General features: G+C 42.8%; 1 protein-coding gene across 3 annotated transcripts in view; it reads left to right on the forward strand.

The window, feature by feature from the left end:
- DOCK9 (dedicator of cytokinesis 9) overlaps positions 1–20,461 on the forward strand; it is a 407,183-nt gene that overhangs the window by 184,093 nt on the left and 202,629 nt on the right. For all 3 annotated transcript variants that reach the window (XM_006879560.1, XM_006879558.1, XM_006879559.1), the window contains exon 2: positions 16,757–16,873. In XM_006879560.1, the coding sequence (XP_006879622.1) occupies positions 16,844–16,873 (30 nt within the window). In that variant the 5' untranslated portion in view covers positions 16,757–16,843. The remainder of the gene's footprint in view (positions 1–16,756; positions 16,874–20,461) is intronic.

The following is a 20,461-nucleotide window of genomic DNA, read 5'->3' on the forward strand; positions in this document are numbered from 1 at the left end:
AAACAAATGACTTGCTGTTTCCTGTAATTAGGCATGTATTTTATTTTATTATTTTGTGAGCTTGAAATGTGTTCCTTTTTTCCTTTAAAATAAATATTTCAGGATGGAAAAAAAGGTTTAATGAGCATTATAATACCAAGATTGCATTGAGTATCAATGACTATAGCAGTAGCACCAGCCCTTTCAATTCCTCATCTCGAAAGTGGCCTATACTTCATCAACTCAGAACAATTTCCTGTCTTGTCTTAGTCTGAGCCATAGTCTACCCTACTTTCAGACTACTCTTTCTGGATATAATCAGTGATGTCTGCTTAAGATTCTTCTCTATCTGCTGTGGAAGAGACTGGTTTTTATTTGTTTGCCTGCCTCACTTCTTGGAACTTTCAGAACATCCCAGCCTTCTCCCACTGTCCCACTTGGAATACCCTCACACCTGGACACAACTCTTCCTTTACCTGTAATGTGCTTTCCTGCCTGACAATTCCCATTTGTCCTTTAAGGCGTAGCTAGAATTCCACCTTCTCCAAAAGTCCTTTAAAAATCCTCTCCAGACATGTTCTAGACGTCTGTATTCATGTAGTCCACAGTAGTATTTTTATTCTAGTGGTTCTGACAGATCTTCACCTAATTGTAGCTAAAGTTCGTATTTTAGTCTCCCTGACTAACAAGAGGCCCGGCAAGAGCCATTATTTTCTATCTTTTCTTTCATAAAAAAAATAAAAAAAAATTGTTTTTGTTTTTTAATGTCATATCGGCAAAGAACTGGTAGCAGAAAGGCCTCTAGGAGAGAATTGTGTCTGTAGATCTCTCTTCATTCTTCTGCATTGTACCTTGAAAGGTTTAGCACCAATGCCCAAACACATTGAATTTTCAACACTGCCTCAAAACCACCACCATCACCACCACCACAGTGTTGTTATGGGCTGTCAAGTTGCTTACGACTCAAAGCGACCCTGTGTACAACAGCTCTGAACCCTGCTCTATCCTGAGCCAACCTTATTGTCTCTAACACACCTACTCCCATTACCCCAGTCACTAAATCAGTCCATCTCATTGTGGGTCTTCCTTTCTTGTCCTGTCCTTCCACCCTCCCAAGCATGACGTCCCTCTCCCAAGACTGGTCCCACCTTGCAACATACTCAAAGTTTGTGGGATGGAGCTTGACCACAAACATAGATGCATTTATATATTTTTTGGCTTACATTGTGTGCTGCTTTGGATTGAGTTCTGTCTTGTGAAAATGTGTCAATTTGATTAAGCCAGAATTCTCAGTATTATGTAATTATAATCTATTTTGTGATATGATGTAATTATCCTATTATAAATCCTCACCTCTATGCTCTCATGGCCTTGTGGTAAGAAACTGAGCTGCATTCCCAGGGGCACTAGGTTCTAATCCACCAGCTGATCTACAGGAGATGGGTGAGCAGTCTCCTCCCATGAGGTTCACTGCCTCAAAACCTGCTAGGTCAGCTGTGACTCAGCTCTGATTCGATGGTACACAACAACAACAACAACAGTGATGTTAATGAGGCAAGAATAGAAGCTCTTATGTTAATGAGGCAGATGGCATAATGTGTTACATGCTCATTTACTAACCGAAAAGCTGGTGGTTCTAAGTCACAAGCTACCATTGGAAAGATTAGGCAGCTTCTCCCGTAAGGAATTACAGCTTCAGTAACTCAGTGGAGGATCAGCATACGCAGAATTGACACGGGGTCCACAGATGTGATTATGGTTTATGTTCAGAAGGCAGACTGCTATTTATAAGATTATATTGTATCTTGAATCAATCTCTTTTACAATCTAAAAGCACAGAAGTAACCAAAGATCAGAGAGAGTGCCTACCAGTGAGAAAGAAGGGCTAGGAGTGGACCTGGGGTCCCTGTGCTGAGAAACTCTTAGACCCAAGGGAAAATTGTGCCAAAAAACCTTCTCCTATGGCAGAAAGAAGGGGAGAATGTCTTCCTCTGGAAATAGCACCCTGAATTAGGATTTCTAACCTTTTTTTTCTATAATTATATTTTATTAATTTTCATAAACATTTACAGAGATTTTGGGTTTCCATTCATTCATTGTTGCACTATTCTCTCTACCCTCCTCCCAGTTTGTTCTTGTCCAAATGCCACAGTGCTTGTCAAAGCCAGTTCTGATTAATCTTCTTTGTCAGTGTGTCCTTTGCCATTCCCTATCACTCCTCCCTGAGAGAGACTTCACCCTGAGTCATAAGGAAAAGGGGATGGCGTATTCTCTTAGCTACTTCCTGCTGGAAAGGGACGCTGTGCGTTTCAGGGTGAAGATCTTCTCTCACTACTCTAAAGGGCCCCTTTGTCAGTGGGAAACACATAGACTATTATGGAGATTGATTTTGGAATTTAGATGCACTCTTATTGATTGTGCTTGGCCGTACATGTTCATATCCTTGAAGATGTATCATGGAGGTGTTGCAACCTAGAAGACACAAAGGATTTCTAACCTTCTAAACTGTCAGTTGCTGTGAGTGGCAGCTGACTCAATGGCACCTAACAATGACAAAAACAAAATTGTGAGAGAATATATTTTTGTGAAAGCCATCCACTTGTGTTCTTTCTAGTACAGCAACACTAAATAATGAAGAAGTAAGCTCTGATGGCACTATCTCTAGGAAGTCTTGCTCCTAACCCAGTGACCACGCCTCCCACTTCAGTTTCTTCTGAGAATGATGAGAAGTCTGCTGTCATATGATTTACAGCCTCAGAAATTTGTTAGAGGGTCAGCTCTGAGTTGATTCTGCTTTGAGGGCAATGAGTTGAAGTGTTGAGGTGATGCATCCAAACATCTGAATGTGGCTCTTAAGGAGATTTAGTATTTTGTGGTATGATTTTTAATATTCTCCAGGCAGAAAAATGAATATTTTAAGGGGGCTGTTGAATTCAGTGCCTGGACAGTTGAATTAGTTTACATTTCTGGACCTTGGAGCTGGGCAGAAGGCCTCAGACTCTGTCTTCTCTGGAGGTTTGGAGGCTAAAGTGTCACAGTGTGGATCATTGTTTAGCATTTGTCATGAAATGTTATGCATGCTTTATGCAAAGATAAATAGGGTGGGTTAACTTCCTGTGCTAGAATTCTGAAATTCGATCCTGTTCACTGCTGGAGGAAGGTGAGAAAAGTCTGGGCTTGCAGCCAGGAAACCTGAAGGACTGGGTCCCTGTAAGGCCATCTGTGTGACCTTCCTTATGTCAGGTAACCTCTCAGAGCCTCAGTTTCCACATCTGTAAATGGAAATGTTACAACACCAGGGAGTTTACAGGAGCATTAGAGAGAGTATCTGGATAACTCAGGTAACTTATGAACATGTTAGGTGCTAAAATGCTGTGGAATTTGAATCACCAATAATAACTATGACTGGTAAGTTCCTGCTCTGTGGCCCTCGCCCCACCACTGCTATTGTTAGGTGACATCGAGTAAAGTATCCTGTGCTGTCCTCATCAGCTCTGACACATTTGAGCCCATTGCTGGTCACTTTGTCATTGCATCTGGTCGAGGGTCATCCTCTCTTTTGCTGACCCTCCACCTTTCCAAGCATGATATTTCTTTCCAAGGAATAGCCTTTCCAAGTAACATGGCCAAAGTATGTGAGATGAAGCTTCATTATCTTTGCCTTCAAGGATCCTTCTGGCTGTATTTTCTCCTAAGACATTACTGTTCTTTTTGTCTATCTGTGGGATATTCAGTACTTTTCTTCAACACCACAGCCCAAAGGCATAACTTCTTCTGTTGTTCTTATTATTCACAGTCCAGCTCTCTGATGCATAATGAGTGATGATGGGAAAGATTACGACCTGAACCAGACACACCTTAGTCTGGAAACTGACATCATTGTTCTTCAGTAATTTGGAGGTCTCTGGCAGCAGAATTTCCTAATTCAGTCCTTCTTCTAATCTCCTTACTGTTGGTACCAGGTACCATTGGTTGTGGATCCAAGTAAGATGAAATTGTTGACAACTTCAGGCTTTTCTCCATCTGCCATGATGTTGCCTATTGGTCCAGGGGTAAGGATCTTTGCCTTCTTGACATTAAATGCAGTCCATATTAAAATCTTAGATCATCTTCAACAAGCAGTTCAAGTCCTCCTCGTTTTCAGCAAGCAAGGTTGTGTCATCTGCATAACACAGGTTATTGATGAGTCTTCCTCCGGCCCTCATCCCACATTCTTTATAAAGTCCAACTTCTGAATGATTTGCTCAGCATACAGATTGACTAGATAAGGAGAAAGATACCACCCTGCCGTACACCATTCCTGATTTTAGACCATGCAGCGTTCTCTCGCTCTGTGCAGACAGCAGCTTCTTGGTCTAGGTATAGATTTTATATGAACGTAAGTGTTTTGGGATTCCCATTCTTCTCATTGTTAGCCCCCACATTACTAGTAGTTGTTGCTGGTAGGTCACCATGTGTATGAAAGCAGAACTCTGCTCCACAGGATTTTCAGTGAATGGTTTTTTTGAAGTCAGCCACTTCACCGGGCCTGTCTTCTGTGGGTGGACCTTCAACTTTTTGGTTAACAGCTGAGTATGTTAACCACATATCCCACCCAGGGATTCCTATTACTCTGAGTCAAGCAGTGTGTATTGAAACCCATCAATAATACAGAAATTAGGAATTGAGTAACTTGCCCCAAGCCCACGTAGCCAATAAGTAGTGGTGCCAGAGTTTTTGAAAAATACTTTAAAATATTAAATTCTCAAACCTGTTCTTTTATTTAAAGACATGTGTGTACATGGTTCTTAAAATTACTATCACCTGGAGGGTTTAGTAACCTAGACTGCTTTTCTCCAACCTGAGAGTCTCTGATTTTGTAGACCTGGGGAGAATTTACGTTTCATCCAGTTCTTGGGGAGGCGGGAGGGGTTCCTGGCTTAGTTTGTAGTGAATTGCGGTGCTAAACCAAAGGCTGCACTATCTAATAATACGAATTCAGTATGGACTCTGCAGGAGTGAGATGGACTATCTTCTCTATGGAATCTAGGGAGCTCTGGTAGCCTAGTGGCAAGAAGCTGCACTGTAATCCCAAAGAGATGTGGTTCGAGGCCACCATCTGCTCTGTGGGAAGAAGATGGGCAATTTCCCATGCTTTGAGTCAAAAGCTGCTTGATATGAATGAAGTGAAGTGAAGCAGAGGCGGTTGGTCTGACCTGAGTTTTCAAACCACTATTGTAGTGGTTGTGTACCTTTGAGTAGGAACTGGCTTGGAATTGACGCTCCAGCAGGTTTTCAGAGGCAGTAAATCAAACAGGAGGAGAATCCCCCTATTTCTTCTTTGGAACAGCTGGTGGATTTGAACTGCATGCCTTTGGAATGGCAGCACAGCTCCTTACCACTAGGCCACAAGATCACAGACTTCCTATCATCCAGCTCCAACAGCTGTGAAGATATTTGGGACCCTGAATTGCATTGATCCACAACACCAGCTCTCTTAACTGTACCACCTTCCTGGCATGAAAGTGTGTGAACACCATGCTCTCAATATCTCAAAATATGTAACTTAAATTATTTTGAAATCCGACTAAATCCAGCTTTCAGGGCCTTTTAGCTTAATTGCTTGACCTCTTCATTCCTGTATTCTAAAAATAGCTTTTGTTGGAACAGTAAGAATCAAGAGTTTCAGACCACAAGACCAAAAAAAGGGGAGAAAAATATTGACTGGAGGGGAGTCCTTGATTAGAGAGCCTGGATTTGAGATCGAATTATTTCTACAGCTGCCACTGCACATCGTTTTCCTTTTTGCTTTCATGGTGGCTTTTTCAGGTGTGGGCCACCTGGTCAGAAGGATGAGAAGCTGGGACCCAGGTGTAGGTGAGGCCGATGTGTGTGCCCCACCAGGCTCTCTGCCTTCACATTGCTTCACTTTCTCCTTTGATTCCGTCTTTGCCTGTCTTCTGTCCGTCTCCCATGTCGTCATAGAGAGACACTTCAGGCTCTGTATCTGCAGAGAACATGCTCCAAGTCCATTCAGCGCTCTCCTCATGTGACCCCATGGCATGGGGTGTGGAGCGGTTCCTCTAAAATCCTGTCTTGTCTTCTCCTCTTCATTAACATTCTCCACAGCATCTCTGTCTAGCACAGCTGACTCATATGCAGGCAGTTATGTGGCTTGCAGTTCCCTGGTATCCTTTTATTTATTATCACCTCAATTTCTATTATTATGTTTCTATGACACCATTTTTATGGATGCTATTGATTTGACAGCTTTTTATAGAGTTTTAAAATCTGTTCATTTCAGTAATTGGTAGGGTGATAACTTCAGAAAATCTGTTTATAAAAATGGCAAAGATAAGTCCAGAGCTCTTTCCTTTCCTCAAATTGATTGCCTTGGACTGTCCAAATTTACCTTATTTACATATTTATAAATAAAATCTTTAAGTGATAAATTATCAACTTGTGTGCTTTTTAAAACGGCTGTACAAAAAGCAAATTCAATATCTTGTTAGTATTTATAATGTTAAAAAAAGGATTTAAAAAAAAGGTCTTCACAAGTGTATCATTCTTGGTGTTAGTCTGATCTCAGGATAACACCGCACTACAGCGTGAGAAGTATATTTAGATGTCTGAGAGTTCTGTTTTCATTATGCATTCTTTTAAACATTCTCCAGATCATTAACTGTTGCGGTTTAATGCTCAGGAAGAGAGTCATTTTGAGCTGCTTCTGAATTCACGTTCAGAGAAGATTTTTGCTTCCCTGTAGTTTTAGACTAAATGTTTCTTCCCACATTGCTGTGAAAGAAAGTGCCGGAACTAAAATGTCGAGACCTTCTGGGTAGGGACAGTGAGGAAGACCATGGTCTGGGATCCCCTGACCTAGAGTCCAGGTCCAGCTTGGCCAGCACCCCTTCTGGGCACCAGGGGAAATCCCTTAACTCCCATGTGCCTGTGGTTCCCCATCTGTAAAACTAAGGCACAAATAATCTTCTATTCTCATATTTGTACTGTTGACTAGTTCTTATGTTCCTTCACACTACCTTTTAACAAATGCTTCCGAATGGCTACTGAGGGTATTCATTTTTAGATAGTAAAGAACAATCTAGAATTACTAAATGAAGGTATCATTCTATTCTGATGATACCATGATCTCTAAGTCTGAATACTGTGCCTTAAAGGAAGGCGATGATTTATAAGAGGACGGGAGGCTACTTTCTTCTGGTTGCAGGATGGACCTGGTTTGAGCCTCTCAGTGCTTGCACCTCCTGCCAGGCAGGCTGTAGAGAAGGACCTTCTCACCGAGGCCATCTGCCTCTCTTGGTGTCTGTAGTGTGTAGGTGGCTTTGAAACATATGCATTACCTGAGGTGAATCATCATTACTTCTCCCCCAAATAGATGCTGCTGGGTGCTGTTGAGTTGGCTCCACAGTGCCCCCCATGTGACGAGAACTGTTCCCTGGGGTCTTCTTGGTCGGGATCTCTCTAGAAGCAGATCGTCAGGTTTTCACCCTTGGAGCTACTGGATGGGTTCGCACGGCGTGTCTTCCAGTTAGCAGCACTTGGCTCTCCTGCCATCAGAGCTCCTTCTTCCAAGGCGTGTAATTAAAGCGCTTGTTCTTGTAGGATGGAGACTGGTGGCTCAGGACTGCTGAGGTGGAGCAGACGAGCCCTGCCACAGAGTACTTCCCCCATCCTCAGTCTGGTCCGGCCACTCAGAAACCAAGGCCCTGGGGCCAACCACACACTGTTTCTCAAGCACATTCATTTGAGAATCTCACTTCTCATCTAGTTAGTGTATGAATCTATTCCTAAACAATGGCCTTTTGGTAAGGAGTTATCATAAATGTAATATCTCTGTCATGGAGGATGTCACTGGCACTGCAGCCTGGCACTCTGAGTCCGTGTCACGAAGGCCAGCTCACCTTCCACCCTCTTTATCCAGCTCTTTTCGTTATTGTGAAATACTATTTTTGAAGTCACCATGCTCAGATAATGAATAAGGATGACTTGAGAAGAACTGATGCATTTTAGTTAATGAGGGAACCGAGTTCAGGTCTTTTGTTCATAAGGTCTCTATGAGTCACATTTAACTTGATGACACTTAACCACTGCTAAGTGAAACTAGTGCTGTTATATCTGGAGGAACATTCTTCTACTTTGTCCACCTCTCTTCATCAGTTTGCTGTATGAGGTAATCTGGGTTTGTTGTGATGCTGAATCTTGTGCCATTGGGGTATCAAATACCAGAATGGTTTCCCGTTGTGGATAGTGTTTGGTGGAGCTCCAGTTGTAAAACAGGTCACATCCTAAACCGCATGCCTCTCTCTGGAAACTCTGTGAACTCAATGAAACTCTATGAACAATGATAGTTTTGGAAGGACATTAGATCTTTTGTTCATAGAGTCGCTATAAGTCATACTCAACTCGATGGCAGTCAACAACAGTTGTGTTGGAGAAGAGTGTTAAATAGTCCATGAACTGCCAGAACTAACAGGTGTATCTTGGAGAAAGTGCAACCAGAGAGCTCCTTAGAGTCAAGGATGGTGAAACTTCGTCTCCCAGACTTTGGGCATATTTTAGGAGGGGCCAGTCCTCAGACAGGGACGCCATGCTTGGACAGATGGAAGAACAGAGAAGGAGAGGAAGCCCCACAGCAAGGTGGAGCGCCTCAGTGCCTGTAGCATGGGCTCGCATGTATCAGGTGTGGTGACGATGACACAGGATGGTGCAAGGTTCTGATCGCCTGTTCATGGGGTCGTGATGAGTCGTAGTCATTTTGATGGCACCTAACAACAACAACGTTCTCAGATGAGAATTTACCATAAAACTAACAAAACTAGAGCTCCTGAGCCTCTTTGAAGGCTGAGGAAAGGACCCCAGATATTTTATATTTATAATGTGGGTATTTAGCCTCTCTTTTGACAATTTTGCAAGTATTGGGTCTTAGGAAATCTAGACCCTTCTGCAAGCATGTTCTATCTGGTGTCTTCATTTATCAGCAAGGGTTCCCACTGCTCTCTCCAGTCCATGCTGACTGACCAGTTCATCTTCAAAACTGAGCTCTGAGAGCCTTCTTCTACATGCACCCCACGTGACTGGAGTCCTTCACTCATCCAACATATATTTACTTGAGTGGTTGCGATACTCCAAGTGCTCCCCTTAGCCGTGACTAAGGCCGAGAAGTCTTTGTTCTCTTGGGGTTTGTGATTTCTCGGGGAGGGAGTCAGAGGTCCTCTAGTGGCCCCGGTGCCCTTCCCGCATTCCTGCTGCCTAGTCTCATTGCTCACACGCCTTTCTTCCCTGTAAGGCAGGTGCTGTGTCCTTGTCACTGTGCTGCCCAAAGCCCTGTTGACTGTATGTGGACAAGCTCAGGGCGCACCTGCGAAGACACTGTAACATTTGTACAAGAGGAAAGGGGTGGGCTGTTGATGTCCTCTGCTCATTGTGATAATAGGAAATTGAAGAGTCTTCCTTCAAATTTGACAGTTTCAAGAACATTGTGTGATGTGAGTTTGTAGCGAGTGATGCTCAAGGTGACAACATAGGAAGAATCCAGGTAACCCACACTCTGAGCACCTGGCTGTGGAAGCCCCTTCCTTCTTAAAAGCCCACCGTGGGGATCCCCTCCCCAGCAACAGCGCTGGTGTCCTGTCATAAATACACCATTTTCAAAATTAGCTAAATATCCCCAGAGGATCTTGGTGCTTCCGCTGATCAAGTACCATTTATAGCGATGCAGATAAATCAAAGAAGCCTTCAATTCTTTATAAGCAGACCCAGTGAATGTCTCATTTCTTGAAATAGAAAGTTCTAATCATGACCATTTCCTTAGTTTGCTATTTCCAGAAGCGGCACCCGGGATTTCTGCCTGTGTTAACATTTAATTACCTGAGAGACAAGGGCAAGACATGATTGGAAAGTTCACAGGAAGTGATTCTGTCCGAGGGAAGAGCACTGGAATAAGAAAAGCTTTGAACTCAGTACTTCCCAAGGTTTTAGGGTTTTGAGGTCTCTTTCTATGTTGGGCCAAAATTGAAATCATTTTGTGGGCGGACCCTCTTCCAGGTCCGCCAGAGTCCAGAGGAATGTCATTTTCCTGGCATTGAGAAGACGCCCTGGCTTCTCAGTGCCTTTTGATCTGCAATTTCAATTTCCACGAATGTCAGGCAGTGCTAGTCGGCAGCAGATGCGGTAGGGGAAGGTGAACTCAGGGGGCTTGAAAGGGGGTGTTTGGCTTTGACAGTCACCCTTTGTCACTGTGAGAGCTGGTGGCTGCTGCCTGTGGTTGTTGGGTGCTGTCTAGTTGGGACGGACTCACAGCTGACCCTCCAGAAGGTTTTCAGAGACAGTAAATTGTGCAGGAGGAGATTGTCCATCCTTCTCTCGTGGAGCAGCTGGTGGATTTAAACTGCGTGCCTTTGGGATTGCAGCACCGCTTTTTAGTGCTAGGCCACCAGAGCAAAGAACTGCACTTCCAACACAAAGGTACGTGGTTTGTATCCACCAGCTGCTCCAGGGGACACAGATGGGCAGTCTCTTCTTGTGTGATTTTCTGCCTTTGAAAATCCAATGGAGGGTCAGCTATGAGTAGGTTCTGACTTGAGGGTATTCAACAACAACAACATTGTAATAGCTGTAGTCAAGTGTGAGCTCTAGATTGTTGTTTTGCTGTCAGTTGCCTTTGCCCAGTAAGTGATGACTGCTAGGGTCTGGGTATCAGACTAAAGTATGCGCCCGTTAGATCCCTATTTTAGGCTCAGTCTGTATGGAATTTTGCTGCCAGTCCCAAGACCTCTCTTCTCTGACAGTTCAGATCTATCAGCCTCTCCATGGTGAGGAAAATGGGCACTCTCCACCTTTGGACTTTACAGCTTTGGAGACCTAACATTGGATCTTCTGTTACATGACAGTGAGTGACAGGTAACGTCCGTAAGGTGCTGAACTGCTAACCTTTAGGCTCTGTCTTCTGCACTTCCGATCCACCGGGATTGGAAGGATTCTCTCAGCTTCGGAGGAAGATGGGGCAGTCTCCTCTTTTTATGATTTACAACCTCAGCAACCTGCTGGAGGTCACTACGAGGTGGAACCCACCTCAAGAACATTGAGTTTGATTTCTGAGTATTAAGATTAGGATGGAGCGTTGATGGTTAAGTGTTAAGACTGTTGCTATCTGTTGGTTGGCCCAGTCTTTTTTCCCTTCGTGGCTGGTCCACCTCCTGCACAGTGCACTTGTCAGTTGCAGCTTCCATGTTGTGGTGACAAGCAACTTTCAGTAAAACATCTAGAGTCGACAGACTAGGAGGAAAGTCCTATTGATCTACTTTTAAACCCAGTCACTGGAGATTCTAGGCATCACAGTAGCCAGATGAGCATTGATCATAGGGTGCTGCAGGATTGGGTAGCATTTGTTCTCCTGTGTACGCTGTCCATCTACGTGTGCTGGGGACAGGCCGGCAGCAGCGAGTAACAGTAAAGTGATGAGCTTTTCTCCCTCAACCATTTGAATCCCATGGCCCATTGCCTTTATCATTCCTGTGGTTCTCTTCCATGAAGCCAAGACTTCAGAGCTTTGTTACAAAACCTTCCACAAACTCTGGAACTCCCAGACCTTCCAGTTGAGCCTGACACTGTCTTTTCCTCTGCACTTAGTTCCATATAACCCTTTGTGAGGAGCACCCACCTGGATACACCACCAGCCTTCTGTCTTCATCCTCAGAGTTCTCTTAAATGCTGCCGCCGCCAGGGCATTGGTCTGATCTGATGCACAGATTTAAAGCGCTTCTCTGTTTTCTCTGACAACCCCTCCTCCAATACAGATGCTTTTCTTTTCAATCCTGACACAGCTTTCATCAGTAGTCAATCCAGCTATATTGTAAGCCTCTATTAATGTTTTCTTTGGACTTAGTCTCTGAGCTTTGGTTTCATCTTTACTTATTAATAATTTTCTCCATGTATGATCTTTTGTTTTTCCTTTTTGGTTAAGATCCCTGCCATTGTTGTCTGTCCTGTCCTGGAGGGTGGAAGAAAGCTTATGTAAATAAATGGAGAAATTAAATGTACACGAAGTACTAAAAGACAAACACAAAATTAAATTAAGTACTCACTTTGTTATACGCATTTAAAAAAATAACAATAGTAGTGTTGTTGTGTATCATCCAGATGGAATCAACCCATAGCAGACCCTCTACTGTGTTTTCAGAGACAGTTTAATCACAAGAGAAAGTATTGTCCATCTTTTGCCAGCAGAGCAGCTTGTGGATTTGAACCACATGCCTTTGGGATGGCAGTGGAGCTCCTTACCACTAGTCTGCCATAGCTCCCAGCAGCAGTAGTAGCTGCTACATTTCTTATGTGCCTCCCTCTTATGAGCCAGGCCAGGTGTAACTGCAGACCCACGTGAGTACGCCACTCGCCTTTTCTAACCACTGCCATATTGTGAGGCCCTGTTGAAATCTAGATTTTAGGATCATAAAACTTAAGCAACTTCATGGGTCTTCTTTAAGAAAAAGAAGAGAAAATAACAAATATAAAGGTAGTCATGAAAGTGAATTGGAATTTAAAAGCAACTACAACAATAATTACAAATTTTTAAAAGTGAACTAAAGACCATATTTTTATAAGTTAATTACTTGCTGCATACCTTTAAGGTGCTTTTTTAACTATTTTTCCCTTTTGTCATCTTTTTAAAATATTATTGTTGTAAAGATAATACGTAATGCATGTGCTCGTCTGGTGTTTTCCACGTGTTCAATTTGTTGTTGTTGTTGTTATGCGCCATTGAGTCATTTGTGACTCATAGCGACCCTATGTACAAGAGCCCTAAACGCCGTTCTATCCTGTGCCAACCTCACTGTCTCAAACATATTCATTCCCACCACTCCACTCACAGAATTGATCCATCTCATCGAGGGTTTTTATTACACACACTCATTATGTTGTGTACTGTCACCAATAATGCCAAATTTTGCATCACCATAAATGAAAGCTCCATGTTTCTTGACCAGTCCAACCTCTTCCCTTTCACAGCTGCCGCTGGTCACCACTAATAGAACTGCTCTTTGGCAGAGTAGTGTGTTACAGGTCGGGAACTTACGACATGGGCAGTTTGTCGGACCTGCTCCCTGCTGCTTGAGAAGGCTGAGCATTACAATCCCATAAAGCTTTGCTGCCTTTGAAACTCAGTGAAGCCATGAGCCTCAACATGCCAGCTGGTGTTTTGGTTGGTGGGTTTGCCATTCTAGGTACTGGATATGAGTCAGAGCATACAAAAGGGCCATGGTGGCATCAGTGGTTAAGTGCTCAGCTATAAAATGGAAGGTTGGCAGTTTGAGACCCACCAGCCACTCTGTAGGAGAGAAATACGGCCGACAGCTTCTAGAGAGTTTGAGTTTTGGAAATGCACAGCAGTTCTCTTTTCTGCAAGGTCGTTATAAATCCCCACCAACTCAACTGCAGTGGGTGTGTGTCTTTCTGCTTGGGAGATCAGACAGTATTTATCCTTTTGTGGTATCCTTACCATCTCTGATACATACATTTCTTCAGTCCATACAGTGAAGGGTCATTCTCTCCTTTGCTAACCTCCACCTTTCCAAGGATGATGTCCTTCTCCAAGGAATAGTCTCTCCTAATAACATGCTCAAAATATGTGAGATGAAGCTTTGTCATCTTTGCCTCCAAGGAGCACTCTGGCTGCACCTTCTCCAAAACATACCTGTTTGTTCTTTTGGCCGTCCATGAGTTTCAGACTTCTCAAATACCACCACTCAAAGACATAATTTTTTTTTCCTGCTGTGCTTATCCATTGTCCAGCTCTCATATTAAAGTGATTAAAAACACCATGGCCTGAATCAGGCACACCATAGTCTTCCATCAGATATCACTGTGCCCTTCAGTAATTTGGAAAGGTCCCTGACAGTGGACTTTCTGAATGCAGTACGTCTCCTGATTTCCTTACTACTAGTACCCAGGGTGTTGATTGTAGATCCAAAGGAGATGAAATTGTTGATAATTTTAATATTTATTTTTTCCATTTATTATGATGCTGCATATTGGCCCAGTGGTGAGGATTTTTGTTTTCTGGAGATGTAATCCATATGGAAGGCTATAGTTTTTCATCTTCTTGTCCCTTTCATGTACATTTGTCCTTTACTATGTCTCTTATATTCACCTGCCATTGGCCACACTTACCCGTAGGGAGGCTGGAAAGTATGATCTAGCTGTATTAGAAAGGAAGACAGACATTTCCGGGGGACGTGAAGTACATACACTCTGTTGTAGTTCCCAGTTTAGTTACCAAACATCAAATCTTTAACTATTTCCTCTACTATATGAGGGGAGTACAGGTGTGTAGTTTGTAGAGACTTGTGCTGATAACGTAAAAGCTGTACTTCTCTGATGGTTTGAATACACCAGGGACTCAATTAGTGGGAGAAAGATGGCCAGTCTCCTGTTCACACAGCCTTGGTTTCCAACTGGATGGTCAGCTCTGAGTTGGATAGTTCCAATTTCGAGACAATGAAAAGAGACTGCATAGATTGTAGTTTTAATATGCGTTAAGCATTTTCAAGATCCTTGGAAAGAGAGATTATGGTGAGAAAGGCGGAGGGTCAGAAAGAGGAAGACCTTCAACAAGATGACTGTAACCATGGGCTCGAACATCCCAGAGATTGTGAGGATGGTGCAGCATAGATGCCAAGGTTCTGATCTCTTATTTAAAAGATCGCTGTGAGTTGTAGTCAGCTTGAAGAAGGCACCGAACAACATCAAATGATTATAATGCCAAAAACCATCTTGCAGAGACTGTTGATAAAATGGAATCAAGTACTATCAATAACATATTTTATTTATATATGTATGTGTATATATATACACACACACACACGTATATATATGTATATATGTATGTATGTGTAGGTATATGCATACACAGAGATACAAAATATTACTGAAAGTAATCAATTCCACATCTCTGTGTCCCATAAGCCTGTTCAGCACTTGGCATACCATGGTTTGTTGGTGTGTTTCTTCATCTCCGGCCTGTTCTGGCTCTTTTCATCCCATCAGTGTTACAGTGTGGTGACTTGTATGATGTCACAGTTCCAGAGGCTGTGCCTCTCAGACCAGTGGAACTGTGTGCGTGGAGGGCAGGTTTCCCTGGAGCTCCCAGACTAACTTAGGAAGAAATTAGTAAATGCCAACCTTACGGACCACAACAGAATATTGTTCATCTCACTTGCTTTGAGTGTTTTGGAAGGACATGCATTTGGTAAAATGTGGTCAGTGTGGCTATGAGAGAACCTGGGTGAGGTGAATCCCCTGAGAGCTGCAGCAGTGGACTGAGCGGGCTGGAAATTAGGAGACCATGACGCGATCTGGCATCATGCCATTTTGTTGTATGAAAGGTCTTGATGGAGTTGGAGATGATTGTATGGCACCTAACAGCCACAACAGATCCCAGCCCGCGCCTGTATGTGGAAAATAATGCATATACACAGGGGCGGTGACTGAAGAGAGAGAAAAGATAGGGTAACGGGGCAGATCAATGGTGATTAATTTTATAAAATTTTATAAAACACAATGTAAGTGAAGGAATGTGTGAAACACCATCTACATGAATGAAACAGAATGCATATGAATTTTGTATCTAGACCCATATAAAATTTTAAAATCAGACGTTAAATAGCAAAAAAGCGAGACTTTTACTGAGGAAACGAACTTTGAAAATAACCAAAACAAGGCTATGCTTCCTTTTCCCACGGCCCGTTCCCTTTTTCTTCTCCTGAGTGTGTGTTAGACATGGATCCTTCTTCGTGCCTGGTTTGGGTTCAGTTCACATTTTTCTGGCAGATTTTATCCTCATACTTTCCTTTATCTAAGGACTGCAACATGTTTGAGCATTTTGGTAGCTCAGGATACGTGGAGATATTTTGAGACCCAGAGCTCCACAGAGCTGTTTGTGAACTAGTGAGTTCTTGTGGCTGTGGGTGGGGCACCAGGAGTGGGAACTGACTCGGTGCCTGCTGGTTTGCTGGTTTTGGTGCATCTGCTGGGGTCTTGGTTGACTGGTGCTATTCTGGAACTCGAGCCTTCACTGCCAGGCCATGGGCAGAGCCTAAGAGGTGGAATGGGACAAGCCTGGGTAAGGGTGCAAAGAAATGAATCCATAGCCTGAGCTGGTGTTTCAGGAACACAGTACACATGCTGATAGCTGTGGTCAGGATACCATAAAGAATCTTTATCTTCTCCCGGGGCAAAATCTCGTTATCTTTCTTTTGCATTTGTCTGTTTCCTGTAAGTGGAATCATACAAATATTTGTCCTTTTATGTCTCAGCATGATTTGTTTTTTGTTTAATTTTATACTGGTTTCCCTACAGAATTCATAAAGTTCGTATACATTGTTTTTCACACAAATCTTTCCCTTTTCCTTTACCCACCCCTCGGTGCACCCATCAGATTGTATGACCCTATGACTGAGCACCCCCTCCTTGACCTTGGATCCTCGTACACGTTCTACAATCATGGTCTCATTACAGTATTTGTCTTTATGAGACCGAGTCAGTTCACTTAGTGTAGTGATCGCCAGTCCCTCCCAGGTGAGGTAGTCATTTACCAAAGCATCCTGCGGCCTGGGCCTGCATAGTATTCCATTGGGTGGATGCACTATAATTTCCTTTTGAGAGCAGAGAGATTACACTCTCATTTTAGAAGATAAAAAAGCTGATTGTCTAGACCTCATTAGTAAATCACAATTACCTGTAACAACGCTGATTTTTGCTGATTTTTCTTTCTTTCTTCTAGGCGAAGCCGAAGCTCATTGAGCCTCTTGATTATGAGAATGTCATTGTTCAGAAGAAGACTCAGATCTTGAATGATTGCTTACGGGAAATGCTGCTTTTCCCCTACGATGACTTCCAGGTAAGGAATTCTTCAGTGTCCAACATCACGTGCTTAAATTTACCCACAGTTCTTTTGTATTAATTCATTATATGTTAATTTGTGATTTTAAATGATAGAAAATGTTCTTTAAGAGAAAAGTAGTGGTATTATATTATGATGCCATCTTCTCCCAGAGTCCTTCCTGAGTTGATTTTCTCAGTGGGCGATGCATGTATGTTCACCTCCCCCAAGTCTGTCTGTCTCTGTGTGTGACTCGTCATGAATGAATGAAAAGTGCTCTACTCTGGGTTGGTTTACTAAGAACAGGTGTCCCCTATGTTAGGAACTTTGTTGAAAGTGGAATTTAGGTGTTTGGGCAGTGCATTTGAGTCATAAAATTGAGATTTGCTGGGAGAAGTTGGGCATTTTGTAATGCATTGATTTGGTTTTGGTTTCTGGGGTTTTTAAAATTATTTTTCTTTTAATATTATTATTTTGTGTGCGCGCACATGTGTGTGTGTGTGTGTGTGTGTGTGTTTACCATCAAATCAGATCTGATTGGTAAAGGAGGAGATTTTTTCTTCTCCAGCAGTTCACCTGGTGGATTTTTCGAACTCTGTACCTCTAGGATTGTAGTGCAGCTTCTTGCCACTACGCCACCAGATCTCCCTTGTAATACATCGGTTTTTGATGAAACATTGGGAGACTCTGTCACTAGGGGCCGTGCACTGCCCATGAGCTCTCAAAAAAAGAGTTTAAGGGTTAGTTTGGAATTTCATGAAGTCTTCCCTCTATGGCAGTGATAGGTGCTCCCCAAAAGAGCCTTTCCTTGAAGAAACATAGTTCAGCAGATGCCAGAGGAGGGCTCCGCACAGGTTCTGGTCTAAGCTGCTTTCCAGGGGTACTGCTGCAGCCACTGAATGTTATCCTCAACCGGTTGAGCCACAGAAAGATTGGAGACAGTTGAGTTAGGATAACAGTAGCCTCTCCCCAGGAAACCCCATGCTGCCAGGCACCCGGCAGCCCCAAGTCACCAAGGCTTGCCTGGACGTTCTGGCTACTGCTCTGGTTCTCCTGGGATCTAATCTTGATTGTGTGTTCTTTTTTACTTGGATACTCTACCTGCATGTTTCTCTACTTGATGGCATTAGCACATTGACCCTGTAAAACATTGACCCTGTAAAACACACCTGTTTTCTATGAAATAAGCTATCTAGTGGTTAAGGAGCTGTGCTGCCAACCCGAAGACACGCAGTTCAAATCTGCCTGCTGCTCCTCGGGAGAAAGATAGGTAGGCTCCTCCCATGTGATTTACAGCTGCTGAAAACCTACTGGAGGGCCAGGTATGGATTGGTTCCCACTCGATGGCAGTGAGTTATTTATAGATTCTTGGTGGTTTAATTTAAAAACATACTCCCTTTCATTGTTACTGCCATCAAGTCAGAACTGACTCATAGCTCCCCCTCCATTGGGTTTCAAGGCTGTAAATCACATGAGAAAAGAAGCCTATCTTCTGCTCCAGGAGCCACTGGTGCATGGAGACATTGGAGAGGCTCTGCCTTTGGCTTATTAGCACTGCCACTTCCTGTGGACTGGACACCAGCGCTCCCTTTATAAAATGCTACAAGTCAAAATCAATCAATCAATCAATCTGTCTATCTCTTTCTCTCTCTCTCTCTCTCACACACACACCCCAAAAAACCCAAAACCTACTATGTATATAAATGAAATACAATATATATGGATAATTACATCCTTGTTGTTGTTGCATACCATAGAGTCAAAGCCAACTCACAGCTGACCCTCCAGCAGGTTTTTAGAGGCAGTTAATTGCAGGCTCTAGAGGAGATTGCCCATCCTTCTTTGGAAGAGCATCTGGGGCTTCAAACTGCATGCTGTTAGGACTACAGCGCAGTTTCTTACTTCTTGCAACTAGAGGTCCTTAATTATACGCATTCTGATTGAAAAAAATGTGAAATGTGAATGTGAAATGTGAAAGCAATGTGAAATGTAGAGGAACAATTGCAAACAGGAAGATGAGAATGGTTGCAACGCTCAGGGAATGTAACAGATGCCACTTACTGTACACACAGAAATTGCATGACCCGCTGTTCTAGTTCCAATAAGAAGAAAAAGAAAATAAGCCATTAATTTCTAAAATACTGCTTGTAAATTCTAAAACAAGAAAATCTGAAATTATTGATATTGAAACGCCCCTCCACCTTCTTCCTAATCCCACTACTCAGAACATAACCTGCTTCATCCAGTGCTGGTTGGTTCCACAATTGTCTTTAAATGCTTCCATGTTAACTTACAATCTTTGGTATTCATTTCCTCCTTCCCAATTTAAGAGACTCCAATTTAAAACAGGTAAAACTTTTCACAGTTATTTACTTTCCCTAATTTAAGTACAGAAAAATGGTCTGTCTTATATTTCTTCCCTGGAGGAGGAAGGCTGTTTCTGGAAGGGAATGGACCAGTAGTTGTTGCTGTAAAGTATATTTTACTAGCAAACAGATTGAGATCATGCCAAAAATTGCCACACTTTCATTACACAAATAGCCTACACAGCTAAAGGGCAAATTAATAGAAACCTCAGGATGATACCTTGTGCCTGTAATTTTGGCAACACATTTATTAGTGTGAGAAGTAAAATCAGACGATTACAAATTATACAACATGTTGACATATTTTTCCTGTAGTGCTTTCTGAGGAAGCAAAAAGTTATCTCAAATTTCTTTGAGCATGAAATATGTACTCTTCTTGGTACATTAATTCGTGTAACCAAGTTATTTTGAAATTTATAACCTGTAACGCAAAGTTTTGTTTCTGAAATAGCCTTACCTTGGAAACTACAAACCAGGGAAATGAGAGTTAAGTTAGTATATTTTCTCAAAGGGACAAGGGTGTTGAAGCAGCTGCTAAATCAACTGATTGGAATGGAGAAAAGACCCTTGGCTCTGCCTGAATGACTTTTCTGTGATACTGGATACACATATCCAAGGAAAGGGAGAAAACTACCTGGCTTTCCTCTGACCAGAGATCAGTGAGCAAGTGTTAGTATTCTCTGTTTCGGAGAAGTTTGATCCTCCTGAGAGTCATTGTGATGGGCCCAGGCTAAGTTTGGGTTCTGTTTAATTTCTTGTATACTGCTGCTATCTTGTATCAAGTAAGGACAGTTAAAATTTGTTTGGTGATATGTTTTTATTCCTGCTTGTTACATCAGTGACTAGTGTTGGTGGAAATAAGATAATGAATGAAGAAGTTAAGGTGACATGGGATTTTATACATATTATACTTTTCTTTGGTGGTTATTGAGCCCTTGTTGTTGTTGTTTTGTGCCGTCGAGTTGCTTGCAACTCATAGCGACCCTGTGTACAACAGCCCTAAACCCTGCTCTATCCTGTGCCAATCGCACTGCCTCTGACACACTCATCCCCATTACCCCAGTCACTGAATCAATCCAGCTTATAGAGGGTCTTCCTCTCCTGTAGCGTCCCTTCACCCTCCCAAGCATGATGTCCCTCTCCAAGGACATGTCCCTCCTTATAGTATGTCCAGAGTATGTCACGCGAAGCCCCAGAATCCTTGCCTCCAAGGAGCAGCCTGGTTTAACCCTCTCCAGGA

The sequence above is a fragment of the Elephantulus edwardii genome, unplaced genomic scaffold, assembly GCF_000299155.1.
Source record: "Elephantulus edwardii isolate Elephantulus edwardi_28Jun2011 unplaced genomic scaffold, EleEdw1.0 scaffold00004, whole genome shotgun sequence".
Classification (NCBI taxonomy): Eukaryota; Metazoa; Chordata; class Mammalia; order Macroscelidea; family Macroscelididae; genus Elephantulus; species Elephantulus edwardii.